This window comes from Gadus chalcogrammus, chromosome 8 (assembly GCF_026213295.1).
Source record: "Gadus chalcogrammus isolate NIFS_2021 chromosome 8, NIFS_Gcha_1.0, whole genome shotgun sequence".
Taxonomy (NCBI): Eukaryota; Metazoa; Chordata; class Actinopteri; order Gadiformes; family Gadidae; genus Gadus; species Gadus chalcogrammus.
Window position 1 is genome coordinate 19784786 of NC_079419.1, and position 12999 is coordinate 19797784.

At 49.2% G+C, this 12999-nt stretch overlaps 2 protein-coding genes across 2 annotated transcripts in view; one reads left to right on the plus strand and one right to left on the minus strand.

The window, feature by feature from the left end:
* rpap2 (RNA polymerase II associated protein 2) overlaps positions 1-5584 on the minus strand; it is an 8078-nt gene extending 2494 nt beyond the window's left edge. Inside the window, exons 1-11 of the mRNA XM_056596437.1 lie at positions 5429-5584; positions 5204-5255; positions 4892-5006; positions 4573-4671; positions 4299-4364; positions 4127-4215; positions 3991-4026; positions 2602-3757; positions 2041-2147; positions 1383-1463; positions 433-501 (exon numbers count right to left, since the gene is read on the minus strand). Of these exons, the coding sequence (XP_056452412.1) occupies positions 433-501; positions 1383-1463; positions 2041-2147; positions 2602-3757; positions 3991-4026; positions 4127-4215; positions 4299-4364; positions 4573-4671; positions 4892-5006; positions 5204-5255; positions 5429-5444 (1886 nt within the window). The 5' untranslated portion in view covers positions 5445-5584. The remainder of the gene's footprint in view (positions 1-432; positions 502-1382; positions 1464-2040; positions 2148-2601; positions 3758-3990; positions 4027-4126; positions 4216-4298; positions 4365-4572; positions 4672-4891; positions 5007-5203; positions 5256-5428) is intronic.
* Positions 5491-12966, plus strand: glmna (glomulin, FKBP associated protein a). Its single transcript, XM_056596441.1, has 18 exons — positions 5491-5580; positions 5856-5941; positions 6212-6337; positions 7029-7142; positions 7256-7364; positions 8023-8326; positions 8616-8715; positions 9352-9533; positions 9812-9865; positions 10410-10440; positions 10535-10624; positions 10787-10828; positions 11035-11108; positions 11208-11292; positions 11691-11800; positions 11922-11985; positions 12133-12339; positions 12432-12966. Exons 2-18 carry the CDS (start codon positions 5903-5905, stop codon positions 12513-12515), a joined length of 1815 nt encoding a protein of 604 aa, XP_056452416.1. The 5' UTR covers positions 5491-5580; positions 5856-5902; the 3' UTR covers positions 12516-12966.
* The last annotated feature ends 33 nt before the right edge of the window (positions 12967-12999 follow it).

The following is a 12999-nucleotide window of genomic DNA, read 5'->3' on the forward strand; positions in this document are numbered from 1 at the left end:
CGTCAGCACCCTGCATACCCTAGTTCCTTTGACCCAGAGCCGTGGCTCTAACCCCCTGGGGGTTAAAGACCCACTGCTTGCGTGTATATGTATACACGCCTCACAATCAGATAGGAATCACCCCCCGAACGTCAACTTAAACCAGTATCATGCAACTGTATCACAACACACACAAACACATGAGGCGTCTTTGTTTAGCGTTGAGAAGAGGTTGATCCTGAAGGCTACCCCCCCCCCCCCTGCTGGAGAGCAGGCTGTCCAGCTGTTAAGGTGTGTCAACATAAGTCAACATTCTCACACACACACACACACACACACACACACACACACACACACACACACACACACACACACACACACACACACACACACACACACACACACACACACACACACACACACACACACACACACACAGCTGAGAAGACTTACAGGTGGAGTAGGACCACAGCTATCAGGGTCCACTCCGGGGGTCTGTGGATGATGTTGGTGTTGGTGAAACTGCAATGGAGAAAGAGAATGATTAACCCGCTTCAGCCAAAACCAAGACATTGATTTGTGAAAAGCAATCTGTTTATCACTTAAAAAACTGATTTTTTTTTTCTCACAGCAGAATGTAATGAGGAAAATGCTTTATGAAACGGGTCAATCATTTTGAATCATACACAATAGCTTTGGGTCTAAATTGAGAAAACTCTTCCACGCATTAAGCACTCCCTCTTGTTTTAGAATTCTGTCACAAATCCATCATATTAGATATTAGATTAATTCCCAGCTGCAAAAATATGAGTCTTTGGATAGTGTTACTCTGAAAGGGTGTAGTTTAAACATTATTCTAGCAAAGGACAGAACTTGAATTGGACCAGTTTCCTGCCATAGACTCCCAGTGGCTGACGGCTGATGCGGGGGTTGGGGGTCAACAGGAAGTGGTCATTGGCAGTGTTCCCGTGCCAGTGATTTAATGGCAGTTGATGCAGCAGTGTGTGAACACTGCCAACGATTTGCCTCCAGGAATTCATTCAACGCTAAAATAACCTTTTACTTCAAAGTAGAAATAGGTCATTTATTTATTGGAATTAACACTCAGAAAAGGCGTAATCAAGTGTATTTATTGCACAAAGCTGATTCCAAGAGGAGATCATATTAAATTGGACCTTAAAATGATCTATGGGCACTTAGGAGAAGCCAGAGCTGTAGTTTCAAATCAAGAGACTACATTTCCCAGAAAGCCAAGTCCCACAGTTTTATCATCAGGTGTCATGTGACTTGGTTGGGAAACGCGAGTGTGGATGCCCCAGAGGCCGTGTGTTTATGGAGTGTGTGTGACGGCCCAGAGACCATGTGTTTATGGAGTGTGTGTGCGGTGAGTGAGTGGGGCTGACCTGAAGGTGCGGACCAGGTCGTTGAGGTGTGTGGACACGTCGGTCATGGTCAGACCAAGAGGGCCCACGATGTTCCTCAGGCTGAACCACACACACACACACACACACACACACACACACACACACACACACACACACACACACACACACACACACACACACACACACACACACACACACACACACACACACACACACACGTTAATGAATTGAATGGACGAGCATGAAAGAGACATCACTGGATCTCATAAATGGCTTTAGACTTAATTCAGGAAGCATGAAGACAAAACGTTAAACTTCTATGACAAACAGTCATATTTGATGGTGTAGAAGCAACTTATTATGAAACCCAGATGTTAAATGGGTACAAAGTCAGAGTCAAAACTCTGTTTGCACCTCCACTTGGATGCGTGTTTCTTCTGATATTAGATTATTAGACAATAATATGAGAAAGTGACTGAGGAAATTCTGGAATCAGTGGTCATAATTAAAACTCTGCGCCTGCAAACATCAGCATAATGGTGGGGGACACACACACACACACACACACACACACACACACACACACACACACACACACACACACACACACACACACACACACACACACACACACACACACACACACACACACACACACACACACACACACACACACCTCCTGGTGAGCTGGTCCACAGTGATGCGTTTCTGGATGAGGGTCTGGGCCTGGGAGTCCACCAGGGGCAGGATGGGGTCCTTGGTGTCCCGGCCCTGGGCTGGAGCCTGCACCATCCAGGGACAGACAACAAGGCACAGGATAGTTAGACCTCATTAGGTAGCTGCAGCTTGTGCCTAGCATATTTCAACTCAATGTTTGGCAGTATAGTGCCCCCTTTTGGTCGTTGCCTCTCATAGCATGTGCCCTGATCTCCTGAATGGCTCAGTTCTATGTCCCCTTCTCCTCCTCTCTCCCCCTCCCCCTCTCTCTCTCTCCCCCTCTCCTGGCCTCTTTCCTCTCTCGGCCCCTCTCTCTCTCTCTCTCTCTCTCTCTCTCTCTCTCTCTCTCTCTCGCTCTCTCGCTCTCTCGCTCTCTCGCTCTCTCGCTCTCTCGCTCTCTCTCTCTCTCTCTCTCTCTCTCTCGCTCTCTCCTCTCTCCCCCTCTCGGCCTCTCTCTCTCCCCCTCTCCCCCTCTCTCCTCTCCCCCTCTCTGACCCCTCTCCCCCTCTCTCTCTCTCACCTGGGGGTGTCCGGCGGGCTGCTCCGCGTCCCCAGGCAGGACGCAGCTCCCCTGGTAGAACTCCTGCACGCGGAGCTCCTGCTCCCGGGTCTCCTGCTGCAGCGTGTCGTAGTCTGGGGCCGGGGCGCTGGGCCTGGCCCGCAGCCCTCGCCCTCCGTCCTCCATCCTGCCCGCCACCACCACCACCACATCCTCCTCAAGGTCATCCTCATCCAGCTCCTCCTCCCCCAGTCCTTCGTCTTTCTCCTCCTCTGAGCCCGTGACGGGGGCGGGGTCCGGGCCGTACAGGAACACACGCGTCCCGTCGGTGCGCCACTCGTTCAGAGTTCTCCTCAGGCTCTCCAGAAGGTTCTCCCGGAGAGAGTTGGGCTGGGCGGGGCCGTGGTGGAGGAGGAGGAGCTCCCGTAGGCCGGCCGCGCCCCTCTTGCTCATGCCCACCTGGGTGACGTCCAGGCCCGGTGTCGGGCAAGGCCGGGCCGGCGGAGACACGTCCCGAGCTGGGCGGGGGTCCAGAGTCTGGGAGGACTCTGTCAGAGGTTTGTTCTCTGTCCCGTCCCCGGGCGCACCCTGCAGCGGGCCGGTGCCGGTGTGTACTGGAGCGGTGTCCTCGACCTGCTGAGCAATACTACAGGCCTTGAGTAGAGCCACTGCCTCCTCCACCTCCACAGACTGTGCTGGCACAGAGCTCTCCTGCCCCGACTCCCCTGGTGTCTGCTGGACGCTGGGCAGGGGCGCATGCGCTGCATCGAGGTTCAATGTCCCTCCGAGGCCCGCTCCGTCCTCTGTTTTACATACGACTGACTCTCCTCCAACTTCTCCTCTCTCCTCCACAATGCTTTCACCTTCTTGATGCCGACCCTCCTCCTCCTCCTCCTCCTCCTCCTCCTCCTTCCCCTGCCTCTGTGTGTGGCCCGGGGGGTCCGTGCGCGGGGGCAGCTCGCCCCAGTGCACCCTGGGTCCGGGGCCCTCGCCGGTGACGATACTGGAAACAAAGCCCTGCTCGTCGTCACTGTCGTCGCTGTGGAGGGAGCCGGGGGCGTGGAGACCCCTGGGGCGCTGGGGGTCCGAGGGCGCGCTGAGGGCCACGGCGGGCCCCTCGATGTCTTCCTCCTGCAGACGCCTCACAGCTATCTTCACCTCCGCACCGGTGCTGCCGCTGAACGCAGAAAGACAGCATGAAAGAAGGCAAACATCAGAGGGTAGTCAGTAGTAGTCGGCTACCCGCCTTCTGTTGGTTGGTGGTTTGGAATTAGCACATGTATTGAACATAAACAAGAATATATTATGAACTATTTCAAATACTTAAGGATCTTCATAAGAAGGAAATTGGGGATGTTTTATTCACAACTCTAAATGATACATTTTACCCACAAAAAGGGTTCCACATACCCATCTCCCTTCCTCAGCAGTGTGATTTGTCGAGGGCTGGCAGCGAGCAGAGGAAGAATAAGAAGAGGAAAGGTAAGCAGGGGTTCAGGTATGATTCAGGACTTTGTTCCAAACGTGTTGAAGCTACTAACTTTACCTCTCATGGTGCCGGAGCCACAGAGGGGTGGTCGAGATCTTTAGCTCAAACTCCTTTGCGGCTTTGTAGCAGAAATTACTGCAAAAGTACTAGACACGGGCAGAGTGACAAGTCAAGAGTGAGTTAATTCACACCGGTTTAACACATAACCTTTCATATCAATAGAACTCACCTTGCGTTCAGTGATGTCGTAGACTTTGTTGTTCCTGGTTGAGATTTTAAACAGTTGAGTTGGAACCTACCGTGACAATAGAAAAATGTTTATCAAAATATATAAGCCTTCCTTATCAGCCTTTCTTTACATCCATAATATGTTACATTATATTTAACTCAATGTACAACCTAGTCTAAAACAATGTAAGGAAACAAGAAAGAAATTTAAATTGCCAATTGTCCTATTCATCATCCAATAGAAGATCCATACATGCCTCTTCAAAACATCTTACCTTGCCCAGTTTATTCTCACATATAGGATATCCACACATTTTAGCAATGAATCTCTCCTCATTGACGTCTTTGAAGTTGGCGGGGGTGATGAACTTAGCCTGTAACAGGAACAGAGATAGTGAGGAAGCTGGTACCACAGAAGAGTTCTGCAGCAATTAGTCGTCATTAGTCCTACATCTGGAGGCTGAGCCTTGGCATCGAATGGAAGACCTCACACACACACACACACACACACACACACACACATACATACACACACACACACACACAGTTGTGTTTCACACCATGGCTTTACATTTAAGACTTGTGTGTACATACACAGTCTATGAGGAAGTCTTCAGGCACACTGTCTTCCAACAGCCGCTCCACCACCTGCAGAGCCCTCTTCTCCAGGTCCAGCTTGTCTCTCAGAGCTTCCTTCAACACTTCTCTCCTAAGACATGCACATGGGTGTTTGTTTGTCAATCTTAGTAAGAACAAAAGTTTGGCTTTCACCACCAAGTTGACCACTTATTGTCACCCAGGTCTATGCGAAACAAGGTTTGCCAGTAACAGGTTTCACGACCATCACCATCACACTTGTTTAAAACCAAACCAATAGTGTTTTGCGGAGTTGAGAGACAGACGAACCTCCTCGCTTCCTCTTCGGCGTGTCTGGCTTTCACTGCCTTGCTACCTGATACTGCAAAATAGTGACATGTTATGGTCAGATGATCCCTTTCTAGGTGTTACTAAACTTTAGTATACACCAACAACGTGCATGGTTGCGAGGATTTATCGCTCCTGATGTTTTTATGAATTATAAGCTTGTATCAGCCATGTTTTCGGAAAGTTTTATAATGAAACTGTATATACCTTTTTTAGCAGACATTTTCGTTCTTGTCACATTTAGATTCTCCCTCCTGTGTTTCTGTTTTGCGAGGGATCAACTTTGACCCCTGACGTCAGTAATCTACGGCAGACCACGGCGGCCAAAACTCTTCTACTTTTCGCGATACCGTAGTAATGTAAGTGTACAGTACGATTTTGCCTATTGTTTACTGTTAACGGATTATACAACGGTGGCGATAATGTGTATACATATTTTAGTTTGATATATTACCTTATTATACGCAATGTCACTGTAAAAGGAAACAGGATTGAAACAGCGTAGCTCAGATATACACTGTCACTGTGTCTCCATGCGTTATGTATTCAGCAACATCTTCTACACTGGTAATAAAACTATAATTTTAAAGACTAAGCAGTGCACATCATTTATATTTTACATCTCCCCTCCCAGGAATACCCTGTAACAGCGGAGCAAAGACGAGAGACGTCTGAGTAGCAATGGCCCTCGAACAACTCAGTGATGTGGTTCAGAAATGTGTGAGTAAAAGATGCGTGATTGACGTGACCTGCTCTGTACAGCCCTTTGCTCCTTCACTCAGCTCATTACTTCATCTACCCGTCTCTTTACTGTACTATAATATCTCTAGCAATTCTAGTGTATCTTCAGTTATTTAGTAAATCAATCTCAGTATCATTTGTCATGGATAGTGTACTTCTATTAGTGCTTGGATTTTGCTATTGCAGGCATATTATTTAATACTATGTCCTTCCCCATATCTGTCCAACTCTCTTCTCTGTCACTCGCAGCAAGCAGTGCAAGACGACAAGTACAGCCCAGAGGACTACGATGTGTTCAACACCGCTGGGCGGACCTGCATCGAGGAGGGACACAGTGCACAGGTCCTCAGTATCCTGGTGGATGAAAAGAATCAGGTGTGTGTGGGGGGGGGGGGGGGGTCATCAATCACTGCCATTTGTATTAACAAATTACTTCCACTTACTAATACTGTATATAGCCTATTTATTTGTACAGTGTATGTTTTGTCAGAGGTGTGCACTCAAGTCCCACTATGGAGTCATTGAGCAGACAGTCATTCATCCTAGCCGCCGCGACACACTGTCCCGCCCCCTGTTATCTCTAGTATTCCTATGGACAGCTGCACTTGACTATCAGTGGTTTGTGAATTTGTTATGATTCAACCAGCGTGTTTTCAGAGTGACACCATAGGCTCATTCAATTCAATTTTATTCAATGTTATTTGTATAGCCCTTAATCACCGGTACAGTCACAAAGGGCTTAACAGGCCATATATTTATTGCACACCCCTGACCCTAATCCCCCAGAGGGCAACAGAAAATTAAGAAAACCTTAATTAGCAAGGAGGATAAGGAGGAGCGCAGTGTGGGGGATCCCTCCTTCCAGGGATGATCAGGAGTGCAATATTCACGAACATACATGCATACATATTTACAGGCAAAACATGGTGATGGGGTGCTGGCCGGTTAAACAATAAGGAGGGTCCAGGCATCCAGTCGCAGTCACCGCAAAAACAGACAGAAAAGACCTGAATGTGTTCCATTAGCATCCATTCTCACCCACGTACACCTGTCTGTCTGTGCCCAGGCCATGGTGAAGTGCATGGGCTGGAACCTGCTGGACCCGCTGGTCCAGGTCATGCTGAAGCAGGAGGTGAAGAACCGGCCTCACTGCCAAGCCATCCTCAAGCACCTGCTCAAGGTCTGCTCCTCTGCTTTACGATGCTCACGTTTGTAATGGTAACATTGAATGTACATGGCTGTTTTTTGCATTGACTGAATCTAAGTGCGGTGGTATGGTCCCTGATGGGTTAGGTGTGCAGCCCCAAGGAGCTGTTGGTGGGCCTGCTGGAGCAGGTGGAGGAGGCGCCCGTGGAGCTGCTAGTGAGCGCCTTCCTGCTCCTTCTCAAGCCTTTGAAAGAGGGTAAAGCATACCTCTCAAACACACGGTTGTATATAGCATGCTCTGACGTACAGCTCACTGATTTACTGAGTGATCGCGAACACTCAATGGACATGCACCTTCTTATATCTGCTGTTAAAGGTCGCAATTTGTCATTGTAATAACTGCTTGCTGTGCGTGTTGCTGCAGCCACAGGGAGAACACGGGGCTTTGGTGACTGTTGTGTTCCCGCCACTCTTCTCCACACCTCTCTTTACCTCTCTCTCCATCTGTTTACCTCTTGGCTGCATGTGGCTCAGGAGGTAGAGCGGGTTGGCTGGTAACCGGAAGGTCGCTAGTTCGATCCCCGGCTCCTCCTAGCTGGGTGTCGAGCTGCCCTTAGCAAGACGCCTCACCCTGACTGCTCCTGACAAGCTGGCTGTCGCCCTGCATGGTTGACGCCGCCGTCGGTGTGTGAATGTGTGCATGAATGGGTGAATGTTAGGCAATATTGTACAGCGCTTTGAGTGGCCATTATACTGGCCCTATATAAATGTAGCCTTGGTGTGTCGCAACGACGTCGTCATCGTCTTGCCGTCCCTCCCCGTTCTGTGATCGGTTCCCTATCAGGCGAAAATCGGATCAATGGAATCCGTGAAATGAAATCTTCTTGATTCCCTCCCCCTCCTTCTCCTCCCAGTGCTGATGCGTCTGGGGGAGCAGAAGGCCTCCTCCCTGGGCATGGTGCTCGCCACCCTGCTGGAGCAGGTGGCCAAGCTGCCCACGCCGCGCAGCAGGGAGCAGGAGGCGGACGACTTCCACCCGCTCTGCCACTGCTGCACCAGCCTCATGGCCTTCGTCAGGCCCTTCGTGGACGAGGCCAGGGCGAGCCTGGCCGGCCCCCGGGAGGAGACGCCCAGCCAGGCGGGGGGAGAGCGAGGGGGAGGGGGAGGGAGAGGGCGGCCCAACAAGGAGGATGAGCTCAGGGTGGAGCTGCTCAAGTTGTGAGTGGTCAGGTTCTCTTTCATGTAGGCGACACCTGTCTAGGCTTCGCCTTATGGGCTGGTCTTATGTCTAGTGTTACGGTTGTGTACTAGAGTTTGAATTACATAACTATCGTTAGCTTTGATGCATTTCTCATAGTCAGGGGGCATTCACTCTCTTTACCCTGATGTATTTACGTGGTTGAGCCAATCCAACCCTGGGTGGTAAAGCCCCGGGTTTGAGGGGCGTAACAGTTGGTTGCACTTCCATTTCGTCCTTCATTGTGAACTTTGTTTCTCCGTACTGTAGTTGTATGAAGAGTCTGAGCGAGCCTCTCCTTCAAGTGCAGCTCCAGGATTCAGACCCGCTGGCCGTCTCTCCGCTCCGGGAGTTCGCCCTGGATGTTTTGGTACGCCGTCTTGTTCCCCATCACCACTTCAACTGGGGAGAAGGGGAATCTAACACAGTTGGTTTAATCACGAGGGCATACATCTTCAACATTACCATTACTGTTTCCTATCGCTTCATTGGGAAAGAAAATGCTTTCCGCAACCTAAGTGACTCACAGTGAAATCAGAATCTGAATCTGAATTACTTAGACAACATCTTTACAAGTATACAAGAGTACAATTCTAAGGCTTGGTTCCTCAACAGTCGCATAGCGGAAACAATGCAAGATAGGGGAAATAAGATAAGTAAAAATATGTACGAATAAGTAGCAGCGTATATCACAATAATAAATAATAATAATAAAATAAAGTCATTAATAAAAACTAAAACAGTGGTCATAAGTAATGAATAATAATTAATGAGGTGGATTAAAGTGTAAAGTGTAGTGAAAAGTGTTCAAATACATGCCCTACATCGGCAGGTGGCGGTTAGGGTGTCTAACCGCTAGACTGTGTCAAAAGTCTCACACTGTGTGTTGTGTGTGTGTGTGTGTGTGTGTGTGTGTGTGTGTGTGTGTGTGTGTGTGTGTGTGTGTGTGTGTGTGTGTGTGTGTGTGTGTGTGTGTGTGTGTGTGTGTGTGTGTGTGTGTTAACAGAGCAGCCTCACCGCCATCGGGGAGAGCCTGCCCAGCCTGGTGAGCCACCCGGTGCTGAGGAAGAGGAGGGCGGAGGGCTTCCTGGAGGAGGAGGTGCGTTACCCCAAAGAGTCCCTGGCCAGCCTGGCCCACCTGCTGTTCGTCCACCACGTCGCCATCGACACCTTTCCCGCCGTCTACAGGTGATCACCCAAGGGTGCTCTGTGTACTTGACCCGTGCATTATGTTAGCATACAGGGAACTTTTAAAACAAGGTCAATACATTCTCTCTCTCTCTCTCTCTCTCTCTCTCTCTCTCTCTCTCTCCTCGTCCTCTCTCTCTCTCTCTCTCTCTCTCTCTCTCTCTCTCTCTCTCTCTCTCTCTCTCTCTCTCTCTCTCTCTCTCTCTCTCTCTCTCTCTCTCTCTCTCTCTCTCTCTCTCTCTCTCTCTCTCTCTCTCTCTCTCTCTCTCTCTCTCCAGTCCGATCTTCATGCTGAGGTGCAATATGGAGCACATCAACCTGCTGCTGTCAAGGTACCTGCTGGGCAGAGTGGATCGATTAGTTTATATTACATTATATATGTAATGTGTATAGGTATATGCAGTGGTCCTGTATACTGAGTCTGACCTCTGTTGATACATGTCAATGCATGAATCCTCCTGGGGAATAGGAGTGCTGTTGGTGTATCTTGACTTGACCATGATATGACACCAGGGAAAGAAACTAATGTAGAAATCCTGGCTTGTCTGACCACAATACTACAGCCAGTGCTCAGAGGGGTCTCAAGATGGAGGCCCCATGAGCTGGTTCATGATTTGCTCAACAATACACACAATGCAAACATTAACATTAGCTGATCAATTTATGATCAGCTAACTCGTCGCTTGTCATTGTTCCAATAAATGAATTATGCAAGTCTGAAAGTAGAACATAGCGCCCGGGATGTCATCCGCTGTTATTGGTTCAGATGAGAGGGGGACCCCTCTCTCCAATGAGTTGAGTTTGGATAGCGGTACCCCTTAAAAACACTGTGTGTCAGTGTTACATTCAACATATTGTTCTACTGTTTTTGTATAGAACTGAGGAGCATTGTATCCACAAAGGCCAGGTAAGTCGACCTTTGGCCTTCCATTGATGCAACACAAATCCCAGTCTTACATTGTACTTTGTGCCCTATTTTTGAGATTCTCTCCCATCACCAGGAGCTGTACGAGAAGAGTTTGGTGACGGTGGTCGATGGCAGCGTCTCTGTGAACGAGCTGGAGATCAAGACCTTCACCAGTGTTCCCCAGGTCAACACTTGATACCTGACACTCTGATCCATACCAGCTCATACTGACCTTTTATATGTAATATCTTGTGTCATCTGTAAAGTCATGATCTCATGGGTTTTTGAGTCACATTTGTCTTGCTCATGGTTTACTCTTCTTCTTGCACACTATTTTGTTTTGTAGAATTTAGTAAAGATCATGACCTTATGTCCAGCTCATCACTTGGTAAGTCACCATTTCCACTTATTATCAAGTGTGTTACCAATTCCTAACATTATCAACTCTGTATTAGATTTGGCGTCGTTTTGGTTATTGTGTGAGTGACCTTCTATAGATAACAATGACCTAGTTGTTTAAAGCCAGTGACGTGTTCTGTGGTGACAGCTGTTAGTACTCACTATTGCTGTTAACCCGATTCCTCCTGACGACAGAGAACTAAAGGCCTCAAACTGCTGCAGCTCAGCATCGATAAGTTTGATGTGGAAGCCAAGTACAAATTCTTTGAGTAAGTCCCTCCCTATGCCGACTCACTTTGACTCATTGCTCCCGTGAAGTGTTTGATCCACGAGGAGGCTAACGTCCCCCCCGCTGGCTGTGGTTTCAGGTGTATGCTGAAGGTAAGCAGCCACTCAGGGGTGGAGGGCTACATCATCAAGAACATCCGCAGCCAGATCGACTTCTCCCTCAAGGTACGGTGGACACACACACACACACACACACACACACACACACACACACACACACACACACACACACACACACACACACACACACACACACACACACACACACACACACACACACACACACACACACACACACACACAACACACACACACACACACACACACACACACACACGCCCTTAACACCTTTGGGGCTCAAGTCGAAAGCTCTGTCAGCTCAAGGTTAGAGTTCAACCCTCTCCAGTTGAACCAAGACAAGCCTTAGCTTGATAAGGCTTACGTTTAGCTTGATATCACTTTCTGGGGTTCCTCATGGCCGAGCTCTTCCACATAGCCCCTTCAGAGACCTCTGGGCGGGGTACCAGTTTCCTGGTCCGTGTCTTAACGCTGTGTGTCCTCAGCCAGGGAATGAGAACGACTGGTTCCTGGGAGCCCACCTCATGCCTCTGCTGCGCCAGGTGCTCGTCCTCCCAGACGGACCCGAGACGGACCTGCTGCAGAACCTGGACCGGTCAGGACCTCACACGCACCTCACCATGGACCTCATGCTCTCGGCGGGCTGTACCTCTTAGATGGACGCCCTGTTTGAGAGACTCATAATCAGAGGTTGTGCTGTGTGCTTCTCCTGCTAGGTTAATGGAGTCTCTGAACCTGCTGCGCTACCTGGTCCTCAGAGACAAGGTGACACAGAACCAGGTACCGGCCCTTTAAATCTGCTCTTCAGTCGTCCCATTCGTTGTTAGGGGTTGTTTCTTGATAGAAATAGTGATCCATAAGAGGGAGTTGAGTTCCAGCGGGGTGTGATTCTGATCCTTCCCCTTGCTCCCTCCCCGGTCCGGTCAGACGGGGGTCTGGACGGAGCTGACCCACCTGGAGGAGCGCTTCATGCGGCCCCTGCGCGTGGGCCTCAACATGTCCAGGGCCCACTACGAGATGGAGCTCCAGAGGACCATGGCCGGCCACAAGGGAAAGGTCAAAGGTGACTCCATGCTCTCTGTTGCCGTTGGAGACGAGCAGCTGCCACACATGACGTCAGAGTCTCAGATACAGGTACGCACGTGCAATCAAACACCAGCAAGTCCTCCTGTTGCATTCCTCGACGTGGTGGACATGATGTTTAACTGACTGTATTTGTGCACCAGGCTCTGCACTCTGCGCTGCACACGTTCGACATGATGGAGAGCGTGTTGGTGCGGGTGGAGGAGGTCGTCCAGGAGAGCTCTTAGAGAGGCCTGCCGTGGCCTCTTCCTGCCTGGGTTCGTCTGCCAACATGGAAGCCCTCCTCATCACTGGTGTCCACTGAGCCCTGGTTACAAGGAGCCACCAGGTTCTCCCCAGTAGTACAAACTGATCCGACAGGCCATTCATCAACATTGTTTAACAATAATCCATCTGTGTAGAATTACACAAAGAAAAAGTGAGAAGAGCTGGGGAACATATTATCTCTGGGCTCTAAGTTTTGGTCAACAGGTTACGATGTGCTTTAGCTCAATGAGCTCTTCTTCAGTATTTAAGTGACGATATATGATTTATGTTATTCAGCCAACCATGTATGAACACTGAAATAGTTAGTCATCTTTTTTTTTTCTCTTAAAAATAACCCTTTTATAAATGTATTTTTTGTCCATAAATTAAATCAGTGGCCTTCTTCTTTCAAACCGTGTGTTTCATATTGCACTGATATGTTTTCCCTCAGAGTCCACTGGAGAT